The sequence below is a fragment of the Perognathus longimembris genome, chromosome 16, assembly GCF_023159225.1.
Source record: "Perognathus longimembris pacificus isolate PPM17 chromosome 16, ASM2315922v1, whole genome shotgun sequence".
Lineage (NCBI taxonomy): Eukaryota > Metazoa > Chordata > Mammalia > Rodentia > Heteromyidae > Perognathus > Perognathus longimembris.
The window spans coordinates 56,135,391-56,162,783 of NC_063176.1; the positions used below are offsets into that span (position 1 = coordinate 56,135,391).

The 27,393-nt window shown below is 46.2% G+C and overlaps 1 protein-coding gene and 1 long non-coding RNA gene across 5 annotated transcripts in view; one reads left to right on the forward strand and one right to left on the reverse strand.

Moving 5' to 3' along the window:
• Positions 1–1,323: 1,323 nt before the first annotated feature.
• On the reverse strand, positions 1,324–4,770 carry LOC125364827. The gene is made up of 3 exons (XR_007213573.1): positions 4,610–4,770; positions 3,938–3,942; positions 1,324–1,360 (listed from the first exon to the last, which is right to left on the reverse strand). It is a non-coding gene; the product is annotated as an uncharacterized LOC125364827 (long non-coding RNA).
• Kiaa0232 (KIAA0232 ortholog) overlaps positions 2,917–27,393 on the forward strand; it is a 52,545-nt gene continuing 28,068 nt past the window's right edge. For all 4 annotated transcript variants that reach the window (XM_048364526.1, XM_048364527.1, XM_048364528.1 and 1 more), the window contains exons 1-2: positions 2,917–3,068; positions 16,880–17,380. In XM_048364526.1, the coding sequence (XP_048220483.1) occupies positions 17,150–17,380 (231 nt within the window). In that variant the 5' untranslated portion in view covers positions 2,917–3,068; positions 16,880–17,149. The remainder of the gene's footprint in view (positions 3,069–16,879; positions 17,381–27,393) is intronic.

Consider the following 27,393-nt stretch of genomic DNA (forward strand, 5'->3'; position numbering starts at 1 on the left):
AGGAGAAAGAGAAAAAAAAAGAAGAAAGGGAGGAAGGAAAGAAAGAGAGAAACAGTAAGGGACGGAGGAAGGAAGACAGACAGAGACAGAAAGAAAGAAAAGAAACAAAGACAGATAGACCTGTATGGAGTCAGTCACTTACAAGCCGCAGAGGGCTCTGGGTATGCAGACAGGAACTCCAGGGACAAGACGCTCGCTGTCCCGGGTTGCAAGTCTTGTGCATCTTGGAACAGATATATCAGCAAGTTAGTTTCCGATTCTGATAAAGACCCGTGAGCAAGGAAGCAGGGAGGAAGCCCAGGACAGGGTAGGCCGGCTACTCTAAACTGGGCACCAGAGAAGACGTAGGTGGCACTGTGGGTGAGCCTTGAACAAGGAGTCTGTTGGGCAAAGATCAGGAAGGACACAGCTCTGTGAAGATGAAAGGCCCGAGGCTAGAGTCAGTCAGACTTCATGGAAAATCAGAACCACAGGGGGCTATTTTGCTAAGAAAACCAACAAAAGTTTTTGTTTCTTTAAAGTAACCAAGGCTCTTCCTCTCACCTTCCAATCCACTAATCCCAGACAATTCCTACTGTGTGTAAACTGCCTGGTCCCCCAAGAAGTCTTCAGGTTTTCCTAGTTTGTTATTGGTTAAAAATTGGCTTGCTACAAAGTGTTAAGAATAAAGTCAGTTAAGTTGGTGTGCTATAAAGTTTCCAACTGTTTTCTTTCCTTGGAGAACATCTGAGATACAATACTATTTAAAAACGTTTGCTTAGAAGGGTGCTGGTGGCTCACACCTGTAATTCTAGCCACTCATGAAGCTGAGATTTAAGGATTGAAGTTGGAAGCCAGACCAGGCATAAAAGTCTGTGAGACACTTATCACCAATGTAACCGCCCAAACATTGGAAATGGAGCTGTGGCTCAAAGTGGTAGAGCACTAGCCTTGAGTGAAAAAGCTCAAGGACAGTGCCTAGGCCCTGAATTCAAGCCCCATGACCTAAGAAAAAACTTTTGCTATGTGGGTACAGGTGCTCACGTTGGTAAATACTAGATACTCAGGAGGCTGAGCACTGAGGATGAAGGTTTGAAGCCAGCTCTGACAAGAAAGTCAGGAGACTCTGTTGGTATTTTTGGAGACCAGAATTTGAACTCTATCTGGCACTTCTGCTTCTTGGCTGACCCTCTGCACCTGAGCCTTGCCTCCAACCCCACTGGGTGTGTTTGTTTTTTAAATGCTTATCTCCAAATGAACCATCAAAAAAAAAAACAAAAAACCCAGAAGTGGTAGAGTGCAAGCCTTGAGCAAAAAAGCTAAGGGACAGTGCCCAGCCCCAGGACACACACACACACACACACACACACACACACACACACTCTCTCTCTCTCTCTCTCTCTCTCTCTCTCCAAAACCAAAACTTGCTGACAGCACTCTTTTCATTAAAAAAAAAAAATGTCCATGCCAGTAATGTTATGTGGCAACCATTAGGAGAGTCCACTGCCTTTGTAAATCTCCCATATTTTGGGGGGTGGGGGTAGACATTTCACTGTGTGTAGCCCGGCGCGCCTGGGAATCGGATCCTGGAGTCCTATTTCCCTCTCCTCTCCTGTTCCCAGGCAACCCTGGTTTTCCCAGGCCCTTTCCATGCTCTCTGCATTTCCTGGAGCTTGCTCTCCAGGAGCTCGGGGGACCCCACCCCTGCCTGATCCGGAGCCAGGCCCAGGACAAGTGCCCAGATGTTGACTCAATGGTTTATGATGAGATCCACTCACCAGAAAAGGTTGAGGGAATGGCATGGGGGAAAAGCTGTGGGAAGGAAAAGGCCCTAGGTCTCAAAGCCTAGGTTCCTCTAGGTGCCTCTTCCTGCCGTGTCCTTGAGGGCACCACGGGCAGCCAGGCTTTGGGAAAATACTTTTTATTTATCTATTTGTTTTGCTGCCTCAACTTCCTTACGTGTCAACCCCAGGATCCTTGTGAAGAGCAAAGTTACACACATGACATATGCTATTATACACATGACAGTCGCGGTCCACCTCCAGGGTGCTGCTGGTGTCCTCAACCGGATTCCCCCTTCCAGTTCCAACCTCTGCTTCCCCGGGCGGGCGGGCGGGCGTGCATGGGGGCGCCTGGCACCCCGGCCGCCCTCCAGCAGGGAGCCCTGCGGAGTCACCTCCCCGCCAGGCCTGCTTTGCTTCATCTCCCCCAGGCTCCTTCCCTTCCCCGAAGCCCAATTATTTGCTCTTTAGAACCAGGCTCAGGAGTCATTTAGGGAAGGTGAGTGGGCGCGAGCAGACGTGGATTCAAAGGTCAGCGCCCACTTTTGGCTCCCACTTCCGAATCTTCTAGGGTGTCTTTTGTTTTTTTTAGGGGGGCCTACATAATAATAATAATAATAATAATAATGATAATAATGCATAAAAGCCCCCTCCTTCTTTGGCTGGGCTTCTGCGTGTCTCTTCAGGTTGAAGTCGTCGCTAGTTCAAGCCGCCCACTCCAGGCATTCCAGGGCGCCGAGGGGGCGCGCGGCAGGTGGAGGAGGGCGCGAGCTCCGGGGCGCGCGCCCCCGAGGGGCTGGGAGCCGAGCCGGCGCCCCGCGCGTCCACCTCCTCCTCCTCCCCGGCGGCCCGGCCCCCCCCGCGGTGGCCCCTCGCTTCCAGCCTCCTCCCCTCGGAGCAGCCGCGGCGGCACCCGCAGCCCGCGCCCCCGACCCCCCGACTCCCTTCCCGCCCCGCCTCGGACGCGCCCCCGCCCCGCCCCGCCCCGCCCCGCCCCCCGGCGCGCAGCCCGGCCGGAGGGCGGGGCCCCGGCGCGCTGATGTAATCCCGGCGCCGGGGCGGAAGGATACGGAGCGCGGCGCTGGTTGGCGGGGCGCTGAGGCCGTTGCCAGGTAACGGGGCGGCCGCGGCGCACCGCCTCCCGCCCTCCGCCGAGTGGCGCCGGGGCCGCCGCCGCCGCCGCCGCCGCCGCTGCCGCCGCTTTACGTAAGGCGCAGGCCAGGGCCGCCCGGCGCTCGGCAGCCGCCCGCAGCCCTCGGAGCGCGAGGAGAGGCGCCCGTCGGCTGCGCGCCCCGGCAGCCTCCGCAGGTACGGAGCGTGGGGCGGCGGGCGGCCGCCCGGCACGGTGGGCGCAGGGCCGGGGCCGGGCGGGGAGAGGCGGCGGCGGCGGCGCGCGGGGCTCCGGGAGGCCTGAGGGAGGCCGGGCCGGCGGGCGCCGCGGGGTCGCGGGAGGAGCCGGGCCGCCGGGGCCGGGCCGCGCGCCGAGCGCTGGGCGCCGGGGGCCGGGCGCGCGGCGGGCTCGGGCCGGGACCCCCGTCGGGCCGCGCCGGGGGCCGGGCCGCGGGCGGCGGCGAACGCGCACCATTGGCCTCCCGGGCGCCGCTGCCCGCCGTCCGCCCGCCCGCCCGCCCGCGGCGCCCGCGGCGCCCGCGGCGGGGCCCGAGGCCGGGGCGCTGGGCGGGGCGCGCGGACGCGAGGCCCGCGGGGAGCCCCCGGCGCCCCGGGCCTCCCCGCGGCCTCCGCCCCTCAGCATTGTCCTTGCGGGGCCCGGGGAGGGAGGGAGGGAGGGAGGGCGGCGGGCGGGGCGGGGGCCGCGGCGGGCGGCTGAGTGGCGGGCGCGCCGGCCTATGGCGCGGGGGGCGGCCGGGCGGCCGGGCGGGGCCGGGCGCGGCGCAAGGTTTGGCGAAGGTTAGGCCGGAGGCACGCGTGACGGCCCCAAAGTCACCGGCGCCGGGCCCTGGGCGCCGTCGGCCCGCGCCGCGCCCGGCCCCTCGGCGGAGCCACCTCTCGGGCCGACGCCGGACCGCCCCCCCCCCCGCCCTCCCGCCCGCCCGCCGGCCGGCCCGCGGACCCCGGACCCCGGAGGCTCTGCGTCTCCCGGCTGCGCGGACGGGAGTCTCCGTGGCGCCCGGGAGTCGAGCTGGCGGCGCGGTGCGCAGAGGATGACAAGGCATGACGAGCTCTCGGGAGCAGAACCCCCAAACCCGGCAGAATCCTTCCGGTGTTGGCGCTTCCCTAGCCAGCGTTAAAAGCCCTAGGATGGAGCTCCGAGTGGGCAGGGGGGACACGCGACCCTGTCGTCATTCAGCTTGATGGAGGGGGGCGGGGGGGGGTTCCAGGTGAGAATTTACCCAGCTTGGATACTTGGATTCATTTGCTCAGGTGTCTAAAAATGGGTTTTTACCATCTACCTTGCTTAAAAATCGGTGGCAGGAGGTTTGGTGAGCAGTTTGATCACACAATGCCGTGGAAAGACTGTCCAGGGGAAACCCCAAGCTAGCCTGATTTCTGCCCTGCAGTGGAACATGGGTTCCTGAACACTTTGTCCATTATTTCATAGATTTCGGATTTAAAAGGAGAGAAAATATGTCACCCTGTATCCTGAAGGTCACATTCACCCATCAGTTATTTTGGACTGAACCATTCTTAAATAGGTCTCGGGTTCCAAAATTTCAGCCTCCCAACGCAGACAGAAGCTCCTTGCCATTAATGCTTCTTATACCCTGGATTCAATTGCCATACTTGCTAAATAATGGATTTTTAATAATTCAAAAAGTGGTTTTGGTTGAGGATGTAGCTTGACTAGCATCAGTGAGGACCTAGTTTTGATTCCCAACAACAACAACAACAATTAGTTTTGGGTAAAAGGTCTTTTATATAGATAGGTCTGTTTTCAGCAAGGAAATGCTAATTCAGCCATTTACTTATCTATTTACTGTGTCAATACTTGAACTCAGGGCCTGGCCACTGTCCCTTAGCTTTTTGCTCAAGGTTAGCTCCACTTTTGGCTTTTTGTCAGGTAATTGGACATTAGATTCTCTTGGACTTTCCTGTCTGGATTGGCTTTGAACTGTCATCCTCAGATCTTGGTCTCCTCATGAGCTAGGATTCCAAGCATGAACCACTGGCATGAGACAGCCAGTGAAATGTTGAAAGAAAATACTTATGTGTGCTGCTCCTGGGTCTTGAACTCAGGGCCTGGGCACTGTCCCTGTCTTTTTTTTTTTAAACTCAAGGCTATATTGCCCTACCTCTTGAGCCACAGCTCCACTTCTGGCTAGTGATTAATTGGAGATGAGAGTCTCAAGGACTTTCCTACCTAAGCTAGCTTTGAACTGTGATCTTCAGTTCTGAGCCACCTGAGAAACTATGATTACAGGCATGAGCCACCAGCACGCAGTTACTATTCTTAAGTACTTAGTTCAAGAATTAGAAGTGCAACTTTTTTTTATGTGCCTTTTGCTTTAATGAAAAAATAGATTTTTAAATATATGTTTATTATCAAACTGAATTACAGAGACGTTACAGTTTCATACATTAGGCATTGGAAAAAATAGAGACCTTAACATTACAACATAAGGCATATATATATCTTTTAAGGATCGTTTGTAACAGCAGTTGCAGACATTTAAGAAAGTTAAATGAATTGTTAGCACTTCTGTTGATAAGCTCTATGCCCTATTTTATTATAGCACTCTTAAGAAAAATGAAGTTGGGGCTGGGAATATGGCCTAGTGGTAAAGTGCTCGTCTCGTATACATGAAGCCTTGGGTTCAAATCTTCAGCACCACCTATATAGAAAAAGCCAGAAGTGGCGCTGTGGCTCAAGTGGCAAAGTGCTAGCCTTGAGCAAAAAGAAGCCAGGGACAGTGCTCAGGCCCTGAGTTCAAGCCCCAGGACTGGCAAACAAAACAAAACAAAGAAAAAATGAAGTTGATATTTTGCAATGTGTGGAAAAGTACTGAGCCTGAGCTCTGTCTCTCATTTGGTAGCATTTCAGTTGGAGCAGTTATTGGCCTCTGAGCCAGTTTTGTCATCTGTGAAATGGGAAGAATGTTGACACCTGTCTCACAAGATGGTTGAACTGATCAGTGTAGGAAGATGTGAAATCCTTTCGTCAGCACTCTATTAATGTTGCGGTTGTTAAACTTCAGGTTTGTCTGATAGCTTAGAACTTACAGCTTTGACTTCATATTCCTCCCGCCCTTCCTATCTGTCTATACCTTGCCTGGCTGCCAGGTCTTTCTTCTTACCAGCTTCTAGCTCAGTAAGCTCTTCTGTAAAATATGCTGTGGTCTGGAGCCTAGAATGCAGACACCAAGATCCCATTGAGGATTCCTCTTAGTGGAGCCTCCAGTTATCTCCATGGTTGGCTTTTATGTCCCTTGTCCTCACTGTACATATAAGTAAGGCTGCTCTTGGCTTTCTAAACATGCAAAGTGATTTCCCTTTGGTTATAATCTTGTCTTTGATTGGAATGCCCACTTACCTCCACCTCCTTCAAAGTCAAGATGCTTGTGGCTCACATTTGAATCCTAGCTACTCAGGAGCCTGTTAGCTGAGACTCCAGTTAACCAACAAAAAGCTAGAACTACAAAAAGCTACAACCATGGTTCAAGTGGTAGAGCAACCAGTCATTCAGAGGAAACAGCAGAGTGAGAGGTAGAAGCTCGGAGTTCAAGTTCAGTTCTGGAATGCACACAAGAAAAAGTTCTTATTAGTCACATATTATGTCCTCACTGGAGCCCTTTGGAAATCCTGTCAAAATGAAGTTTTCCTTATGTGATCTTAGGTTTCTGTTTTCACTTTCTTTATTGTCTATATCATGTATTATAATTTTTTAAATTAAACTTTGGCTGTGATGCCTGTATCACATTTTACCCCCCAACACTTTGCTCAGAAAATGCCCAGATGTTTCCTAAACAAGATCAATGCCTTTTTTTTTTTTTTGGCCAGTCCTGGGCTTGGACTCAGGGCCTGAGCACTGTCCCTGGCTTCTTTTTGCTCAAGGCTAGCACTCTGCCACTTGAACCACAGCGCCACTTCTGGTCATTTTCTGTATAGGTGGTGCTGGGGAATCGAACCCAGGACCTCATGTATACAAGGCAAGCACTCTTGCCACTAGGCCATATCCCCAGCCCCAAGATCAATGCCTTTAAGAACACACTAACAATGCAGAGAACTTTAACAACAAAACATTATAGAGTATCACAACATTAGAAATGTGGTTTTACTATGTTGAACATAGTTACAGTTCAGTATATTTCTTTCCAGTTACATTTGTGTAAGGTGAGGTCATCACTCACCTTGCGTTCAACAACCAAACTCGGGGTCTGTACCACCGCATGAGCTTGAAAATACTCCTTAGAAATAAAGTGTCATTTCACCTCCAGCAGATGTTACACTTTTTGTTTAAAAGTTTTCTTTTGTGGAAATTATACTTGTAAAATTAATTATACTCATAAAATTTTGGGGGGATCTATTAAAAGAGTCCCAGGGCTGGTGTCTTGGCTGGCCTGCCACCCACTGGGTCACTGCAGGCCAGCTTGTTAAACCTCTCCTGGCCTTGTGTCTTGATTCTGTGAAGTGAGAACAGTCTTGTCCCACCTGTTTTGCTTTGTCCTGCACTCAGGTGGCCAGGTTGTGTTCTGTACATCCTGTACAGGTATGCGGTAACAAGATGTCTCGCTTCACGGCGTATTTTGCCATCTTTCTTTCTCTCTATATATGTATGTATATATATTTATGTATTTATATTTATATTTCATGTAGTCTTTGGGCCTACAGGAAGTCAATCTGAGATATGGTTAGCAGGATGGCCTTATGCATGGCCTGTTTACGGCTCCTTGAACACATCTTCTGACTGGGTGCTGCTGTAGGGAGTGAAATTGGCGGGAGAGGGAAGGGGACAGAGGGAGAAGGGAAGGGAAGGAGAGGAGAGAAGAGGAAGGGTGGGGAAGGGAGAGGAGAGGTGAGGGAGAGGAGGAGAGGGGAGGGGACAAGGAGAAGAAGGGTGAGAAGGGGAGGCAAGAGAAGGGGAGGAAAGAGGAGGAAAGAAGAGAATGGAGGGGAGGGAAGTGGAATGGAAAGGGGAAGGGAAGAAAGAAGGGGAGAGGAGGAAAGGGGAAGACAGGAGAGAAGAGGATATGAAAGGAGAGGGGAGGGGATGGAAGAGGATGGGAGAGGAAGACAGAGGTGGAGAGGAGAATAGAGGGGAGGGGAGGGGAAAGAAGGGGAGAGGAAGAAAGAGGGAGAGGATGAGTGGGGAAGTGAGGGGGAAATAGGAGGGGAGAGGAGAGAGGGAAGAAGGAGGTAACCATGAGGAGTGCTTGTCATCTTTCTTGACTCCCTTTCTCCATAAGCATGTTTTCACCAGGTCTGCCTCCTTGCACCCTCATCCCTTTCTGCCTGACTGCCCTGCCCTGGCTAAAGCTACTACCATCCCTTAGGAAGAGCTACTGTAGTCCTAACTAGACTCCTCTTATCTCCTCTCTAATCATGCTTTCGTCTTTTGCCAAAAATTACTTAATATGAACATCAAGTCATCATATTTTCAACCCATGTGTGTAAGCAAGCATCAGAGGTTCTCTGTCACCTCCGAGGGATATGACAGTCCTGTTAGTAAGGCTTACTTGTGCAAAGGCTTACTTGTTACCTTGGGTGCTCCAGCATCCTCATGTCTTGGGTGAGATGTAATCTGAAAAGGTTAGGAAATCACTCTAAGGGTAGCTGCAGCTCTTGCTACCTTACTTATGTGTTAGACTTTGATCGCTATGAAAAATACCTGGGTTGGTGTCTTGCCTCAACAACTTGAGGGGAGATGTGACGGATCAGGCAGGGTTCCTCACCTCCTGGGAGCCAGAAAGCAGAGGGAGAGGGTAAGGAGAGGGAGAGGGTAAGGAGAGGGAGAGGGAAAAGGAAAGGAAGGGTCAGGGGCACACTAAGGATCTTCTTCTTCTAGCCAAGCTTCACTTCCTGAACTTTACAGCACCTCTGAAGGTTGCACCACCACCTGGGGACTGAAGTTCACAGGAACCACAAGGGGCATTTCCGAGTCAAGTGGTCACCAGACTGCTGGCCATTTTCATGGTGGTCTGGTTCCTTTCCTTGGCCGCTGTCCTCTGCATGCCTCACGTAACCGTCCTGAAGATGTGACTGAAATGCTGCTGCTACTTGCACACGTCATTCTTTTCCCACACAGTGTCTTCCTGATAATCTCTGTTTCCTTATGACTGTAATTTATTTCTATGGTGGCTGCTCCTGGATTTTAAATTCTTGCGTGAGGAAAGGGGAATCTTGTTGGTAGCCTGTTCCCTCTAGTGTGCGGTATAGTCTTTTACATAGTATTAATTTGTTAAATGTTTGAACTCACTCATAATCATTGTATACTTGACTTCAGGAGGAAGGGAGTTGGGCTGAAATGGCTTTCTGTGAGAAGTGGGGAATCTGTATGACACTCAGAGCAGGACCCAGCATAACTATGTGCTTTAAAGTGAGCTTTTAAACAGGTACTTGTATTTAAAAAGTTTTTTTTGGTCAACCATACTGCCATGGAAACCTGAAAAAAGTAGTATGCCCTTCCAACACCCCACAGAAAAGCAGCGCCATCACCACACAGTCCGGTGGTGCGCAGAGCTAGCACTGCAGATGTGCGCGGCGCTGAAGTCTGTGCTGCTGGGCTTCATCCTTGCTTTGGACTGACTGTTTTACTACTTCTTTATTGCCCCTTTTTGGACTGGTAATGTTTACCCATGCCTGTCCCACTGTTTCATCTTGGAACTATGCAACTTGTCTTTTTGCTTCTCGCAGGGTCTCCCAGCTGACATTTTGCCTGAGGCCCAGAGGACATTTTGGATTTAAGTCTCCTCCTGCGTCCCAGAGGAGATTTTGGATTTAAGTCTTTTGAACCAAAGAGTTGGTGAATATCGGGGATAGGACAAGTGCATTTTGCACTGTGAGAGGAGGTGCTCCAGCATGGATGTCGTTCGCGAGTGCTTCAGGGGTCCCCCCGATAGACGTCTGGTCCTCAGGGTGGTGGTCTTGGTAGATGGTGAAGCCTTTAAGAGGCCTGGTAGGAGATCCATGGGGTGCTGCTCTTGAGAGGGACTAAAGTAGTTCTCTAGGGTTATAAGAGCTTCAGGTCAGCCAGATGCTGGTGGCTCACGCCTGTAATCCCAGCAATCCAGGAGGCTGAGCTCTGAAAATGGGTTCAAGGCCAGCCTGGGCAAGAAAGTCCTTGAGACTCTTAGCTCCAATTAACTGCTAGAAAACAAAGCGGAGCTGTGTCTTAAAGTGGTTGGTAGAGTGCTAGCCTTGAGCAAAAGAGCTCAGGGACAGCACCCAGGCCGGGATTCACCCACTAAAGGGAAAAAAAAAAAAAAAAAGCTGCACGGCTCGATTTCTCCGTGTGTACTGATTGAAGATGCGGCTGCTTGCTCCTACACGTTCTCAGCCATGATGTGGTGCCATCTGCCGCTCTCATCAATGAGCCGTTCAGCCTGGACTTTAAACCAACACAACTGTGAGCATGCAGGCCCCTTCTCTTCATAAGTAGCTTATCTCACTATTCCATTATAGCAGTGAAACTAACATACACATTCAAAATACTCTCCAGCAGATTTAACTTGCAGTTATAAATAAGTATCCTTAGATGTGACTAGCAAAGCAGCAGTCATAAAAACTGGAAGCATGGCCCAGCTGGTAGAGCACCAGCCTTTTGCATTCTTAGTTGAAGTTTTAGAATTTGCACAATTTAGCTATTTTATTACTTTTTGACAATTTTCATTTTTGTTTAAACTCCATCTATTTCCCAACAAAAGCTTTTAGAGTTTGATAATAATGAATTTTGTTTTGGGACCTTTTTGGGTAGCGGTTACAAGCGTGAGCCACCAGCACAGAGATTTGACCGCATACTTTTAACCTGTCCTTCCTTACTACAAAGATCTTAAGTTTGTGGAAGGACAAGTTAAAAGTATGTAGTGAAAGCCAGGTGCTGGTAGTGGTAGCTCATGCTTGTAACTCTAGCTACTCAAGAGGTTTGAGATCTAAGAGAATCATGGTTCAAAGCCAGCCCAGGCAGGAAAGCCCAGGAGACTTCTTTTTATTTTTCTAAATAATTTATTTATTGTCGGAAGTGGCGCTGTGGCTCAAGTGGTAGAGTGCTAGCTAGCCTTGAGCTGAAGAGCTCGGGGACAGTGCCCAGACCCAGAGTTCAAGCCCCACAACAACAACAAAAAAAGAGAGAGAACATTAAATTATTTATTGTCAGAGTGATGTACGGAGGGGTTACAGTGTCATATGTAAGGCAGTGAGTATATTTCTTATCAAACTTGTTGCCTCCTCCCTCATTTTCCTCCCACCTCCCAGGAGACTCTTATTTCCCATTAACCACCAAAAAAGCCAAAAATGAAGCTGTGGCTCAAGTGGTAAAGTGCTAGCCTTGAGCAAAACAGTTTGAGGTCAGTGTGCAGACCCTGAATTCAAGCCCCAGGAATTGGGGCCTGTGTGTGGGTGCATGCATCCTCACCTTCACGTCACCAACACCTTGCACAGTGCCTGGCCTGCAGGGAGCCTCCTGCCTATGTGATAGTGGTGAGAGAATGAGTGCGAAGCCCTAGGTTAGAGACTCTTCACCCAAGTTAGGATACCTATGGTAGAGAGCAACTCACTTACCCTACTTCTTGTGGCCTCTAAACTCGAAAGTTGGCATTTCCAGCTGTGTGCTTATATTTTCAAATTGTTTTATTCCCTAAATCTCTCTTTCCTGAATTTATTTTCCTCAGTTTGGATTTAGGAAGTAGTTCAGCAGAGTTTGGCTCACCTACTAAGGTGTAAGCATTATGCTAAATAGGGCATGAAGTATGTCACAGTTTGTCCTGAAAACCGTGCAGCCTCATTTGTGAAGGAACCCACATCAGCAGTCAGTAGTCTGAATGGCTGTCATGAAGCAAAGCACACAGAGGGCAGCAACAGTGCAATGACATTAAATGATTAAGGGGACAGATCGGGAATGGACAGTTGTCAATTGGGCAGCCATGTTTCACTTGTGCTCATTGTTTCTGAAGGGTACTTTTCATAGGTGTATTTGAATCATCTGTGCCTCTCTCTCTCTCTCTTATTTGTTTTTTTTGTCAGTCGTGGAGCTTGAACTCAGTCTGGGTGCCTACCCCTGAGCTATTTTGCTCAAAGTGATATCTTACTACTTTAAGCCATAGCTCCATTTCCAATTTTCTGGTGGTTAATTTGAGATAGGGGTATCATGGACTTTCTTGCCCAGGCTGGCTTTGAACTGTGATCCTCAGATCTCAGCCTCCTGAGTAGCTAAGATTACAGATGTGAGCCATTGGCGCTTGGCTATCTGTGCCTTTTAATGGTTTGTGTAAGGCTGGGAATGTGGCTTAGAGGTAGAGTGCTTGCCTAGCATGCATGAAGTCCTTGGTTTGGTTCCTCCGTACCAGACGAACAGAAAAAGCCAGAAGTGGCACTGTGGCTCAAGTAATAGAGTAATAGAGTAAAAGAAACTCAGGCACAGTGCCCAGACCTTGAGTTCAAGCCCTAGGATTGGCAAAAAAAAAAAAAGTTGGTTAAACTCTGGCAGATAATGGTTTCAACAAAGTTAGAAGTTAAGTGGTTTCTGTTAAGGGCCCATATTCTGCCCCTTTTCACTGGTGGCTGTGGCTCACAGTTTCTGATGCAGTGAGACTTGGACACTTGCTCTGACTAATAAGCAGCGAGACCCTCATTTCTAGAAGAAATCATTCAAAGCGTCACTGCATATTCCGCCACAGAATTTGTTTCCTCTGGACCTTGGACTAGTACCAGCGTTCAAATGGTGGTCCTTTTGTCCACTTGGGTCCCAGAATAATCGTTTTGAACAATTACTCTGGGCATCCCTGTCAATCTAGGATGGCCAGCAGACGTGAGCCTTTGTGTTTATTACAATCTGGGGGTTGTTGCTGCAGCAGTGTCCCTTACTTTAGACCTTTTGTCCCAAAGTCAGCCCCTTATCCTAATTATTTTCAATTCTCTTTTTACTCTTCAAGTAAGTTCTACCTGTCTGACTTTGTAATTGAACCATCTATGATTGTATTGAACTGTAATGAAATTTGGCTTTGGGCTACCCAACATAAAAGAAAATGCTTTCCAAATGTCTCCAACAGTTCCACTTGGGCATGTATTCTCAAAAGGCCTGGTGGTGCTCAGCATACCATCACTTGGGTATAAGGAATTGTATTGGGTATAGAATGCAGGCAGCATCTAAACGGCATATATACCTCTGAAGAGAGATTTAAAGGAGTCTTTGTGGAGCTCGACATGGTCATTTCCTGGAGTTAACTTCTGTGTGTGACATAAACGTCATGTATTTACACCATTAGGTAGGTGGCTTTTGAGCACTTGAAGCATGGCTGGTATGACTGAGGAACTGATTTCTTTTGTAGCTAAAACAGATTTTTTTTTTCCCCCTCCAGTACCAGGGCTTGAACTCAGCCTCATATTCACCCTCTCACTAGGGAATTTGAGCCGTGCATTCTGCCAGTTAATTGGAGATGGTGTCTCACAGACTTTTCTGCCTGGGCTAGCTTCAAATCTCAGTTCTCAACGTCTTAGCCTTGTGAGTAGCTAGGATGATTATAGGCATGAGCCACTGGTGCCTAGCTGAGGGACAGTGTTTAACTTGAATTTAAATAGCTACCCGTGACTAATGGCTGTCCTGTTGGACAGTGAGACTCTAGACCAATGTGTAGTGATAATGCTAGCTAGATGCAAGAGGCAAAGTGCAAAACAGAGCTGTGTGTTACTTCACATGTTGAAATAATTAAAAGCCATTTAGGAGCCGGAATTGTGTGTGTCCTGCTTGCATGCTTTAAGCACACACTTATTAAAAGTATATAAGATAAAGGAGCATAAGGGGAGGCTGCTTTAGCAAGTGACGGTTTTGGCTGAACAGCAGCCCGTGTATTTCCAGGGGCCCCACTGCCCATGGTGCCCCAGCAGCATGGCTCCTGTTTCTTACCTGGTACCTGGCAGGACTGGCAGTGCTAAGTAAGTAGTCCACAGTCTAGTGTATATTTGAAATTAGTACAGCATTTCCTGGGGATGCTGTAGATTGAGCAGCTCTTGGGGATTGTTCTCCCATTGTTCTAGCACATTCACTGCCAGGCACAGAGCAGTATTGACCCAGAGCCTTCATAGAGCTCCATTCACTACTACTATTTTTTTTTTTTGCCAGTCCTGGGGCTTGAACTCGGGGCCTGAGCACTGTCCCTGGCTTCTTTTTGCTTAAGGCTGGCACTCTAGCACTTGAGCCACAGTGCCACTTTTGGCTTTTTCTATATATGTGGTGCTGAGGAATCGAACCCAGGGTTTCATTTATGTGAGGCAAGCACTTTCCCACTAGGCCATATTCCCAGTCTACTGTATTATTTTTATCCTCAAAGTTCTTTTTTTTTGGTTTGTTTGTTTTTTTGCCAGTCCTGGGGCTTGAACTCGGGGCCTGAGCACTGTCCCTGGCTTCTTTTTGCTTAAGGCTGGCACTGTAGCACTTGAGCCACAGTGCCACTTCTGGCTTTTTCTATATATGTGGTGCTGAGTAATCGAACTCAGGGTTTCATTTATATGAGGCAAACACTCTTGCTACTAGGCCATATTCCCAGCCCCACAGAGTTCTTAAAATAGCTGGAAACTTACACTACACTACAGAAAAGGCCCAGTGTGTGTCAAGCAAGCTTCTTTGAGTCTTATCTGTAGCTTAAATGGACACAGATTTTGCCCTACAGATATCTTCCTTGTAAAACAAATAGAAAATTGGACAGAATTGAGAAGCCCCTTTATTTAGCCTGGCTTCATGGCACATATTTGTAATCTGAAAAGTTGGAAGGCTAAGGCAGGAGGATCATGAGTTTGAGGTTAACATTTCCAATACATCAACATCAAGACCCTGACTCAAGGGGCAGATCTTTAAAGTGAAGGAAATTGTGAGATTAGGTTAACATAAACAATGTTTTAAAATAGAATTTTAATGTTATTAAGTAGTTGTACAGAGGAGTTATCATTTGATAAGTCATGTAATGAGTACATTTCTTTTTTGGACAATGTCATTCTCCCTTTATTTTCCCCCAGTTTCCCACAGAATGTATTCTGAATACCATGACTGCATTTGTTCACCCTTCCTCCCCTTCTGTGTCCTCCCTTTGCATCCCCCCCACCAAAAAAAAAAGAAGCAAAAACAATGCTACCACCAACAACAGAACTCCATATTTTCATTTCCTAGAATCATGTCAATAAGTGGTATTTTAAATGTTCAGAGGAGTTCCATGCCTTTGGGTTCCTCCCCTAAGGGTAGCCTCCTTTAGTCTGACTATGATCAGCAATGTTTGATAGTTTAAAATAACACTCATGTTTGAATGGCATTTTGTGAAGACTATAAAATATATTGATGGTCATCTGTCACAATACAAGTAATCCAAAATTCAACATAGGTGAACAAGAAAGTTACAGTGGGGACAACTGTATAGTTTGGCATGGATATAAACAAATTGTTTCAAATTGTTTGTATATGTGATGCTGGGGAATCGAACCCAGGGCCTCATGTATATGAGTGAGGCACTCTTGCCGCTAGGCCATATCCCCAGCCCTACTTATTTAATTTAAAAAAAAAAATTTTTTTTTTTTGGCCAGTTCTGGGCCTTGGACTCAGGGCCTGAGCTCTGTCTCTGGCTTCCTTTTGCTCAAGGCTAGCACTCTGCCACTTGAGCCACAGCGCCACTTCTGGCCGTTTTCTATATATGTGGTGCTGGGGAATCGAACCCAGGGCCTCATGTATACGAGGCAAGCTCTCTTGCCACTAGGCCATATCCCCAGCCCCTAATTTTTTAAATTTTTTGATACTAGGGTTTGAATTCAGGACTTTATACCCGTTAGGTACTATAGCCCCCTGAGCCATCCCTTTGGCTTTGGTACTTTTGCTGTTGTTATTTGTTTACTTGTTTAAAAATTTTTTCTTGGGCTGGGGATATGGCTTAGTGGCAAGAGTGCTAGCCTTGTATACATGAGGCCCTGGGTTCGATTCCCCAGCACCACATATACAGAAAGTGGCCAGAAGTGGCGCTGTGGCTCAAGTGGCAGAGTGCTAGCCTTAAGCAAAAAGAAGCCAGGGACAGTGCTCAGGCCCTGAGTCCAAGCCCCAGGACTGGCCGAAAAAAAATTTTTTTTTTTCTTGGTGCTCTTACTTGGGCTTGAACTCAAGATCCTTGAGTGAAACAGTAGAGTGAGCACAAGGCTGATGGTGCCCTACTACTTGAGCCTGGCTGCTAGTCCCTGCTTTCTGCTGGTTAATTAAAGCTAAGAGTGTCTTGAATTTATCTGCTCTAGTTGGCTTTCAACAGTGATCTTCAGATCTCAGCCTCATGAGTATCCAAGATTACAAGTGTGAGCCTGTGGCTTAAAACTTGTAACCATATAAAATGACTGATTACCTGTGTAAAACTAAGGCTTAAGGGACTAATTTTTAAAGCAGTGTTCCAATGAAATTGCTATTCAGAAGCATATTTCTGTTATGCTTAATATGAACTGGTAATTTGCTAGTGAATTTTCTGTTGCAGGTAAATTCCTACTAAGTTATTTGTTTGCTAAACATCAGTATAATTGAGCATAAGCAGAAATCAACTTTTCAATTTTAATTTTAAATGACATTAAGCTTTTACAAGTTTACAATGTCATGTCGTTCAAATGTCAGAGATTTTCTGTTTTGGGAGAAGGTGAGGTGAGGCACAGAAATGGAGGGACAAAGGATGAACAAATGCCACAGCGGTGCTCACTGGACACTATGTTGAAAATGAACTATGCAACTTGTGGGTGGGGACAGGAGGGGAAAACTAGGAGGGAGCTAGGGAAGGCGTGACAATGTTCAAAAAGAAATGTACTCATTACCTGACTCATGTAACCGTAACCCCTCTGTGCATTGCCTTGATAATAACAATAAACTTTCTTAAAGTCAAAGGTTCCAAGGGTCGGGGAAAACCATTCTAAGCTACCCACAATGCTTTAATAAAAGGACTTTAAAAAAATTAATTTATTTCTGCATATAATGCATGCCTTTCTCTCTTTTCTCATTTTTGTAGGTTGTGCCGGAGATTTACATTTGGCCTCAATGTGAACCAAAAGTAGAAAATTTCAGCTACATGTCTGTCGATGGCAGGATACTGATTAATTGGTCATGTCTGAAAAGGGAAAGTCTGATTTAGAGAGCTGACTACAGCACAAATACACATGCTTGTTCTAGATGTCAAGCGCCTCTCCTTTCTGCTGGAGTGAAAATCCCCTCCAGAGACCAGCTGAATACCAACTGCAGAAAATGCTTTGCGTTTTAAGGATGTCAGCAACCTAAATTCATGCACCCCGTGTGTACACTTGTTGTGGATGGTTTGCCATCTGAAAGCTCCTCGGGTTCTTATCCAGGCCCAGTGTCTGTTTCTGACATGTCTCTGCTTCATGCTTTGGGCCCAGTGCAGACCTGGCTGGGACAAGAGCTGGAGAAATGTGGCATTGATGCCATGATTTATACTCGATATGTCCTCAGTCTTCTGCTACATGACAGCTATGACTACGACCTGCAGGAACAGGTATTTGTTACGTGATTTAAGTATTCCATGAAAAACCTGTGGTTGTGTCTGCTTGTGCCTTTTTATAGTCCAGATTTTGTTCCTCAGAGTCTGCAAACTTTAAACCTGTCAGTTACAAGACACTGAGATTGCATTAGAAGGTAAATCAGCTATGTCACTGAGCAGATTGTTGAACTTATTTGCTTCTGAGGCCTTTTCTCAACAGACGTTAGATCTTAGTGCTGCCTTCTTTTATTATGGGTTGTTAACCTATTAACATCAACAGTGGTTGATGACCAGCCATATTGAGTAGTAATGCCCTGGAGTATTGGTTTCTACTATTGAAGGCACTCTTTCATTACAACTAGATATATAAATTAACCTTGTGTTTTTGGTTTGGTTTGGTTTTCTTGTACTAGGTACAAGGTACTAGGGATTGAATCCAAGGCCTTGCACAGCCTAGGCAATTACATTTCCACTACTTGAAACATTAGTACTATATTTTATCTGCAAGAATGATACTATACTTTTTGTTACTTACATTGTGTGTGACACAGCAGCTTTACTGGAAATCATGGTGTATCACCTTGTAAGTCTCGTTATACATGGTTGTCCGGGTCTTTAGCCCCCCATCCTTCCCCGACCCACGGGAGAGACGGGGAAGGCACACCCTGACCGGACGAGCCAAGAAAGGAGAAGGGTCGGCAGGCCGCCCGCACCCAGCCCTCCCTCACCGGAGGACAGTCAGACGGCCTGGGAGTCAAGTCGGCGCGAGATCTCGTTTATTGGGAAGTACGTGCCACTAATATAAGGCACAGGAGCCAATCAGCTCTAAGATCGGTAGGAAGGGGCGGGATGAGCTGTCTGTCCATCAAGGGCGGAAGAGCCGGGGAGTCACAGCCCACAGAACCACCTCCGGGTTATCACCAAAGACACTTGTAGCAGCTGCGCGTTGTTGTGAGGCACCGCCATCTTAGCCACTCGTGGCCCCAAGACTGAGAAACAGGCGGGCTGGCTAGTTGACACCTGGTGTTTGATAGGGTGTTGAGTTTAAATTGAGAAGTCAAATCTTAATTCTTGAGAAAACCCTCAACCTTAGTCTTGTTTTCTAAGAACTGCTGGAAATGTGGCCTTCAGAGGAAAGCAGACTCTTCACCAGTGGGTCAGTTGGCCCAGAGTGAGCTCTGTGCTCATATTTCACATAAAATCTTTTGTTCTTTATATACCCTTTATAGTAGAAAGGGGTATTTTGTGGGTGGTTTTCTTGTTTTAAGTCATTGTTAATAACACTAAAAGCAGAAATAAACTTTCATTGACAGAAAAACTGGCTTTGCCTTCCAAACCACAAAACCCCTCAGAGTCCTACAATACATGCAGTGAATTTCACCAAGACACTTAGTGGGTTTCTGTATGTCATTGTACACAGTGTTTTCTTGTTCTGGCCTGGAGGGGCAGGGCTACAAGCACATGAGCCCTAAAGGTGATGTGGAATGATAAGTGCGCTGACCCATCACAAGAGTTCTTTTCTCTCAAAAATCCCCTGGTACAAAGGCCTCCCTCCCCTGCCTTCCTTCCACTGAGGTTTGAACACAGAGCCTTGAGCTTGCTTGGTAGGCAGACACTCTACTGCTCAGCCATGCCTCTAGCTCAGTAATCAGTTAACTAGTGTGCTGAGGTTTGAATTCAGTGCCTTGCAGCCACACTTCCAGCTCGTAGACTGTCCTCTTTGCATGATCTGTTAGTATTTTGTAGATTTTAGGAACTATTCTCTGCATAAGAATCTAAGATCTGGTCTTAAAAATTACCCAACACCTCAGTTTGCTGGTGTTACCCAGTCTCTGTCCTTTTCCCCCTCTGAGACTTGTGGGGGAGGGGGTGGGGTGCCCTAGTCCTTGGGCTTGAACTTGGCCTAGATGCTCTCCCCAAGCTTTTTTTGCCCTAGGCTAGTGCTCTACTGTTTGAGCTTCCAACTTTTTTCCTTTTAGGGGGAGGGGTGCTTAATTGGAGATAAGGGTCTCACAGACTTTCCTGCCTAAGCTTGGCTTTGAATCTTGATCCTCAGATCAATGCCTCCTGAGTAGCTAGGATTACAGGCATGAGCCACTGGTGCCTGGCTTCCTTTTGTGATTCCTAAGCCTTACTGGCCTCCTCCAGCCTCCAAATGAGCCCCACTCAGTCCAATGCTGGATGTCCTTGGGTTGTTGGGGTTTTCTTAGATCCCAGGACCCTATGGCTCTAACTCTTAGATCTCAGGGCTGCATAATTTTGTCAACTCTTCCACATATAGAGAGCAACTATGAAAACTTATTCTTAAAGAAGAGGTCCTTTTACTTAAACTTGTTACTGAGCTATACTTCAGTCAATGCATACAGAAAAATAAAGGACTTGGTAGATTTTCACAGCGGTCATATCCATGTAAATGCACCCATGCAAAGAAACAGAGTGTTCCTGGCCCTGTCGAAGCCCCTCTGTGCAGCACTCCACTTCAGAATTCCTCTTGTCCAAGGGGACTCCAGGGGACCAGCCTATTGCCTAACCCTTCTTTCTCCCAGGATGGGGTCCCTGTGTCTCTAGCTTTTTCTCTCTTGCTCTGAGAGTTTGCTCCAGCCCTGTGGCTTCCTTTTCCTCTTGACAGGGCCACCTTTTGCCATGGGCCTAGATGGTCACTTTTTCTACAGGGAGGAGATGGTAAGGGGTAGAGCTCCTTCCCAACAAGAACACCTTCTCAGTTCAAGGCCATAGACCAAGCCCTGGTACCACCAAAAAATAAATAAAGCAAAAGAGGCTCAAGTAGTAGAGTACTTGGCCAACAATTGATTTTTGAACTCTTGCTGACTTTACTTGAGGTCACTCACTGGTAACCACCTGGGAGGTTCACTGGCCTGGAGGCCCAAGGTAGCTTCACTGGCATGTTTGACACCTTGGTAGAAGAAGTGGAGGGCTAGGTTCAGTTGGGATCATGGCGCAGACCTCTTCCTGTGGACTAGAGCTGGACTGGCATGAGTGATGGCTTCCCTCTGAGCGGGCAAGCCAAGAGGGCTCTGTTAAGACTCAGCCTCAAAAGCCACATGGTATCACAGTGGCCTCTGTGGCTGTTCATTGCAGAGTCCTGGGGTGGGAGGACAGAAGATCTCTCTTTCTGCCCCCCATTCTGCCAAGGCACGTGGTTTTGATGTTTACACCACCAAGGGCAAACAGGAGCCTGGTTTTTCAGACACAAAATTAACAACAACAACAATAAAAGCAGATCTTACTCAGACTTGTAAATTCCAGTGTTGCTTTCAAAGTATTGTAGAACATCATTGCCTTCCAGGTTTGAGGACCATTATCTCTGATCTAAAAGATCGTACCCAGTCTATTCAGTATAAGGGTAACAAAAATGATTTCTGACAGGTATAACGTTCCAGGTCTGAGTTTAACCTAACAAATAATACTGTGTATTATTCTCTGTATACTGTTGTGTGGGGACTAAATTCTACACTTGAAAAAAAGTCTGAATATACGCTATTTATTAATAATAGTTACCTCTACTTACTGGCATTTCTTGCTATTTTCAGGCATAAGCTAGCTCCTTATAGGGCTCAGGGTATTGACAACAGTTTTAATTTTGGTGTCATATTCTCATACACTATCCCAAAGAAGCATTCTCAGGCTAGGAATATGGCTTAGTGGTAGAGTGCTGCCTTGTGTGCATGAAGCCCTGAGTTCTATTCCTCAGCACCACATAAACAGAAAAGGCTGGAAGTGGCTCTGTGGCTCAAGTGGTACAGTGCTAGCCTTGAGCAAAAGGAAGCTCAGGGACAGTGCTCAGGCCCTGAGTTCAAGCACCAGGACTGGCAAAAACCAAAACAAACAAAAGAAGTGTTCTCTATTTTTGGCAGCACTGTGTAGGGCTCCTTTCGGGTTGTGGGATCCTTGTGGCCAAAGGGATGGAACATCTAGTTTGCATTCGGCCACATGGAACTTGAAGAAGAGGTGGCGTTGGTCCCATTCAGATGCATAAGTTTCTGTTCTTAGCGGCTGCTCCCAGGAAGGTGTGGGAGGCAGAGGCGAGGCGCAGTAGCTCACAGCAGACGTCAGTGGCACCAGCTGTATTTTAGAATGCCGTGTTCCTTGCCTTCCTCCAGTTCCTAGTCTCCCTTTTGATAGAAGACAGCACGAGGGAGTCAATCAAAACTCTAGCCTTATGTCACCTCACAGTAGTGTCTAGAAAAGTAGTTGGTAAAACATACTGCCTGGTAATAAATACCATCATAATAGAAAAGTACTTGACAATAATACATCGGGAAGCTTTTCATAATGGTGATTTGGCTTTCGGATTAGGGTTTTGATTTGTTTTTGCCTTGTTTTCCTTAGCACTGAGGTTTAAACTTAGGGCCCTCCCAGGCGGGGAGCTCTTGAGCCAGGCCTCCAGTCCAGGTAGAGCTTAGAAAAAAAAAACACATTTGATTTTACTCCGTTTCTTTGAGTAAGTATTTGGTATATGTCTGCTATTTTTATCATGAATCAGTTGACATTCAGGACAGACAGACAAATGAAAAGACAGCAGGTGTGCATCAGCTTTCTGTCACTGTGACAAAATACCTCAGAAATATAATAAAGGAGAGCGATCTTACTTTGGCACAGTTTCATAGGTTCAGTCAGTTCATGGTAAGCTGTCTCCGTTGCCTTTAGTCTTTGGTCGGGGAGGAAAAATTCATGGCAGAAGAGTGTGGCAAAGGAAAGCTCCATTCTCATGGCAAGAAGGAGAGGTAGAAACGAGGTCAGAGTCAAATGCCCTCCCGTGGCTTATGCCTGTAATCTCAACTACTTTGGAAATTGAGACTTGAAAAGTTTTGATTCAGGCCCAGTCCAGGCAGAAAAGTCCTGGAGTATTGCTCAAGTGGTAAGAGTGCCAGCTGTGAACATGTTGAGAGAAAGCCTTGAGTTCAAGTCCAGATACCACTCCCCCCCAAAAAAAGCAAAAGCCTGTTTTAAACTAGTAACCATTTGTCTGAAGATGATATGCAAATTGCCATCAAGCACAAGGAAAGCTACTCAACATTTATCATTAGGGCTTCTAAAACCACAGTGAGATACCACTTCATACCTACCAGGATAACTAAATAAAAACATAGTTACACTTGTTGGCAAGGATGTGAAAAATTAGAAGGACTCTCCCCACACCCAATAAATTGTTGGTATGATTATAAAAGCAGCTGTGCTGGAAATAGGCAGTTCTTCAAAAGGTTAATATGATGCAGCACTTCTACTCCTATGTAGAATTGAAACTAAATGTGCATAAAAATGACTCTCTCTTATGCCAGATGCCAGTGGCTTACCACTTGTAATCCTAGCAATTCAGGAGACTGAGGTTCAAAACCAGCCCAGGCAGGAGAGACTCTGTCTCCTATTAACCACCAAAAAGCTGGAATTGAGGCTGTGGCTCAAGTGGTAGAGTGTTAGCTTTCCACATAAAACCTCAGGAAGCTGGGCACCAGTGGCTTATGCCTTGTCACCCTAGCTGCTCACGAGGCTGAAATGTGAGGATCCTGATTCAAAGCCAGCCCAGGCAGGAAAGTCTGTGAGACTCTCATCTCCAATGAACCACCAGAAAACCAGAAGTGGCACTGTGGCTCAAGTGGTGGAGCACTATCCTTGAGCTGAAGAGCTCAGGGACAGTGCCCACGCCCAGAATTCAAGCCCCACAACCAAAAAAAAAAAAAGCTCAGGGACAGCGCTCAGGTCCCCGAGTTCAAGCCCCAAGATTGCACACACGTTATTGATAGCCACATTATTGATAACCACCAGCTCACATGTCAGTCAGTGGATGGAGTAACAAAATGTAGTGATCCATACAGTTAAGTAGTATTTGGTAATAAAAGGGAATGAAGTTGCTGACACGTGCTACAATGTGGCTGAGCCTTCAGAACACCATTGCAAGTGAAAGAAACTAGACCCAGAGGATGTGAGTTCTTTTAAAGCCCATTTGTTTGGAATGTCCAGGGCAGGCAAACCCATACACAGAAGGCAGGTTAGTGGTTAGCATTAGTTTGGAAGAGAGGGTGGGAACTGATGGCTCACATGTACTCACATGTGGTGTGTTTTATTTGTATTTTACTACAAGTATTTTTTAAAATCTGTCTTACTAGCTGGATATTTGTAGTTGGCTTGGTTTTATTTGGCTTTCTTGACTCTTGCTAGGTTGGCCCCAAGCTCCTCCTGGGCTCTAGTGATAGGTCCCTGCGCTCACAACCTCCTGAGTAGCTGGAACTGTAGGCGTGTGGGCCACTGTCTCTGTCCTCTGGTTGGTTGTGATAGGTAGGGAACACTTAACTTTGAATCCTAGTTAATCATATGTTATTTCCTCCCCCAGAAGACCTGCTCATCAGGAGGGTTATAGTACGCAAGATGTTCACCAAATTATATTTTATGGATGAAAATTTTAGAAATTTACTTTCTCATTTTTTCTTTGTGTGTGTGTGTATATATATACAATATAAAAGAATCTATATACTTTTGAACTTCCTCTTGCCTTAATATAGTTACTGTCTAGCCCTTTGCAGACAGTTGGCTGTTCCTTGCATTAGCACATTTTCTGCCTGGTATTGGGTTTCCTGCTCATGCCAGCTTACTGTTTAAGACTGTGTGCATCATGACCCTTCCTCTGGTAGGAAGCCTTTGCTTCCCTTTCAGGCCAAGAAAAGAACATCCTCTTCTGCACTTCGTATTTCTTTTTTTTTTCCAGTTTGAAATTTTTTTAATTAAATTTTATTGACAAGGTGTTGTGCAAAGGGGGTACAGTTACATAATAAGGCAGTGAGTACATTTCTTGTGATATCTTACACCCTCGTGCACTTAGTATTTCTAAGATGTCTGTGACAGCATCAGTCATGCTATGAACAGCTGCTTTGCCTTTCTTCTCCACTAGACATCATAACTAGCAGGCAGGGACTGGATTATATTCGTTAGATCCTTGCTACCACAAGAAAGATACTTTCGTGGTTTCTTGAGAAAGGATGAAACTGGTTCCATGTATAAACAAAGGACTGTGGGCAGAAATGTAAAGCTGTTGATAGAGGAAGACTTCTCTTTTCTGTGTACAACAGTAAATATGACTTTCTTAAGGGAGTATGGCCCAGATATGACTTAGAAAATAAAAATTCAATATCCTATCCCTGTTCACTAAGACACAAACTCTTTAGGAACCTCTTAATAGCATTCTCAGACCTTTTCAAGTACACTGTGTTTAACCCAAAATGAGATTACACTATTGTAAGACTGCTTCTCTTACAATATTATCAACTACTTTCCAGGTCAATAAGTAATACTTGTTAAGAATTACTTCCTGTTGGGCACCAGTGGCTCACACCCGTCATCCTAGCTACTCAGAAGGCTAAGATCTGAGGATCATAGTTCCAAAGCCAGCCCAAGCAGCAAAGTCTGTGAGACTCTTATCTCCAACTAACCACCAGAATACCAGAAGTGGCACTGTGGCTCAAGTGATAGAGCACTAGCCTTGAGCTGAAACACTCAGGGACAGCACCCAGGTCCAGAGTTCAAGCCCCATGACCGACCCCCCCCCCCCAAAAAAAAAAAAAAAAAGAATGACTTCCTTAGTCATTTCCCTCTTTGACATTGAGGTTGTCTGCATCATTGACAAAGTTACTGTTGACATCGCTGCAGCCAAGTTTTTGCACACTTGGTGGGTTTTTTCCTTAGGAAGAATTTCTGTAAGTAAAATTAATGGACCAAAAGTATACATACATATTTGAGATTCTTGGATAGGTATTGTCAAGCTGTGTTTCAGAAGGCCTGCAGATCCTGCTGAATTGGGAAAATTCCTTCTGTCTTTTTATACTACAAGTTGGTTAGGATTGTTGAGTACATGTTACCTCTGCTGAGCTATAATATACTTGAGTAACAAAATGTTTGTAAGGAAGACTACTTAAACAAGGAGAAACAGCCAGTCTCCAGCAAAGACAAAAATGAGTTCTGTTTTCAGTAACTTGCATTTGTTCTTTTATATACTGTGAATAGCAGGACTTTTTTTTTTGGCGGTGCCTGGGGCTTGAACTCTGGGCCTAGGCTCCGTAAGCTCCTTTTGTTCAAGACTAGAACTTCTCCGCGTAAGCCACAGTGCTGCTTCTGTGATAATTGGAGATAACATTCTTAGCCAGCACCAGTGGCTCACGCATGTAATCCTAGCTTCTGAAGAGATTGAGATCGGAGGATCATGGTTCAAAGCCAGCTTGGACTTAAGAGTCTTTGTGAGACTCTGATCTCCAGTTAACCACTCAAAAACCAGAAGAGGAGCTGTGGCTCACAGTGGTAGAGTGCTAGCCTTGAGCAAAAGAGTTCAGGTCCAGTGCCCCACAACTGACCAAAAACAAAACAAAAACAAAAAGGCTCCTGCCTGGGCTGGCTTTGAATGGAGATCCTCAGATCTCAGCTTCCGGAGTAGCTAGGATTACAAGTGTGAGCCACCAGTGCCTGGCTTATAGCAGGACTTTTAGTAAAGATTTTTTTCCCTCTGCCTTTGAAAAGCTTTGAATGCAAACTGTAATGATTCTGTTCTATGTTCTTGTTATAAGACAAACTCTACCCCCAGAGATATTGGTAAGAAACATCATGTCTCCAAAGAAGCCCAGCTAAGTACATTGGATAAATATAAACACTAACAGTTCTCATTTGGCCTACAGCATATTTTTCCTGTCAGCAGAGAATGATTTTCAGGCTCATGAGTTCTGAAAATGTACCCAGGAATGATCTTTTTTCCACTTTTATCTGTGGCACAAAACTAAATTTTATGCTTTGGACCTCAGAATAAATTGGGTTGGTGATCTGTGATTTGATCTTAAAAAAGTTCTTTTGGTTTTATTAGTATGCACTTTCTTCTTTAGCTTATTCATTTATGTAAGCCAAGTGCTGTTGTCTGCTTTTTCTACTCTTGTTGTCACATGTCTCTCCACTGGTTCTAGTTATAATTTATCAAGTGAAAGGCAAGGTAATGAAAAATATTAAAATTTCCAGTCTAGAAAAATAGCCAAGTACACTTAACCACCTACATTTTAGATTATTATATAGCCAAAGAATTGGTAACATGGGGTAATGTTTACAATAATAAATTTAGTCAAGTACAAAGTTATACAAATAGCTATATTAGTTATACAAAGGGATTTCCTCATTAACCTCTCTACATATCAGATTTGTGTGTGTGCACTGGAGCTTGAACTCAGGCCCTGGGTGTTGTCCCTGAATTTTTTTTTTTGCTCAAGGCTGGCTAGATTTCTACCATTTGAGCCACAGCTCTACTTCTGGCTTTTTGCTGGTATAATTAGAGATAAAGAGTCTCATGGACCTTCCTGCCCGGGCTTGTTTTGAACCAGCATCTTTGATCGCAGTCTCCTGAGTGGGATTACACGTGGGAGACACCAGTGTTGGGCTTTCTTTAGATTGGTATAATGGACATATATAAGGGGAGAAGTAAATTTCTTTTGTTTTTAGACTAAAATGCAGAACTTTAAACTGTTGGATTTTAAAATCTGATAGTAACCAAATGCTCATTATTAAAAAGTAGGGCTGGGAATATGGCCTAGTGGCAAGAGTGCTCGCCTCATATGCATGAAACTCTGGGTTCGATTCCCCAGCACCACATATATAGAAAACGGCCAGAGGTGGCGTTGTGGCTCAAGTGGCAGAGTGTTAACCTTGAGCGGGAAGAAGCCAAGGACAGTGCTCAGGCCCTGAGTTCAAGGCCCAGGACTGGCCCAAAAAAAAAAAAATAAATAAAAAGTAGGAATTACAGAAGGTCTGTAATTAAGTTATTGTGAAATTTCAGTTATATTTGTGTTTATGAACAAACATCTGGGTTGAGTTGTTTAGCATATTTTTATAAATATAAGCAGTCATACTAATATGATACACAATAAATTGTAAATAATGTGAATAGACAAGTGCTGTGACTAAGCTCTCAGTGACTAATTTAGACAAATACTGTGACCAAGTGCTCCATGGCCATAGTTTAGACAAGTACTTCACTGAGTGCTCAAGGA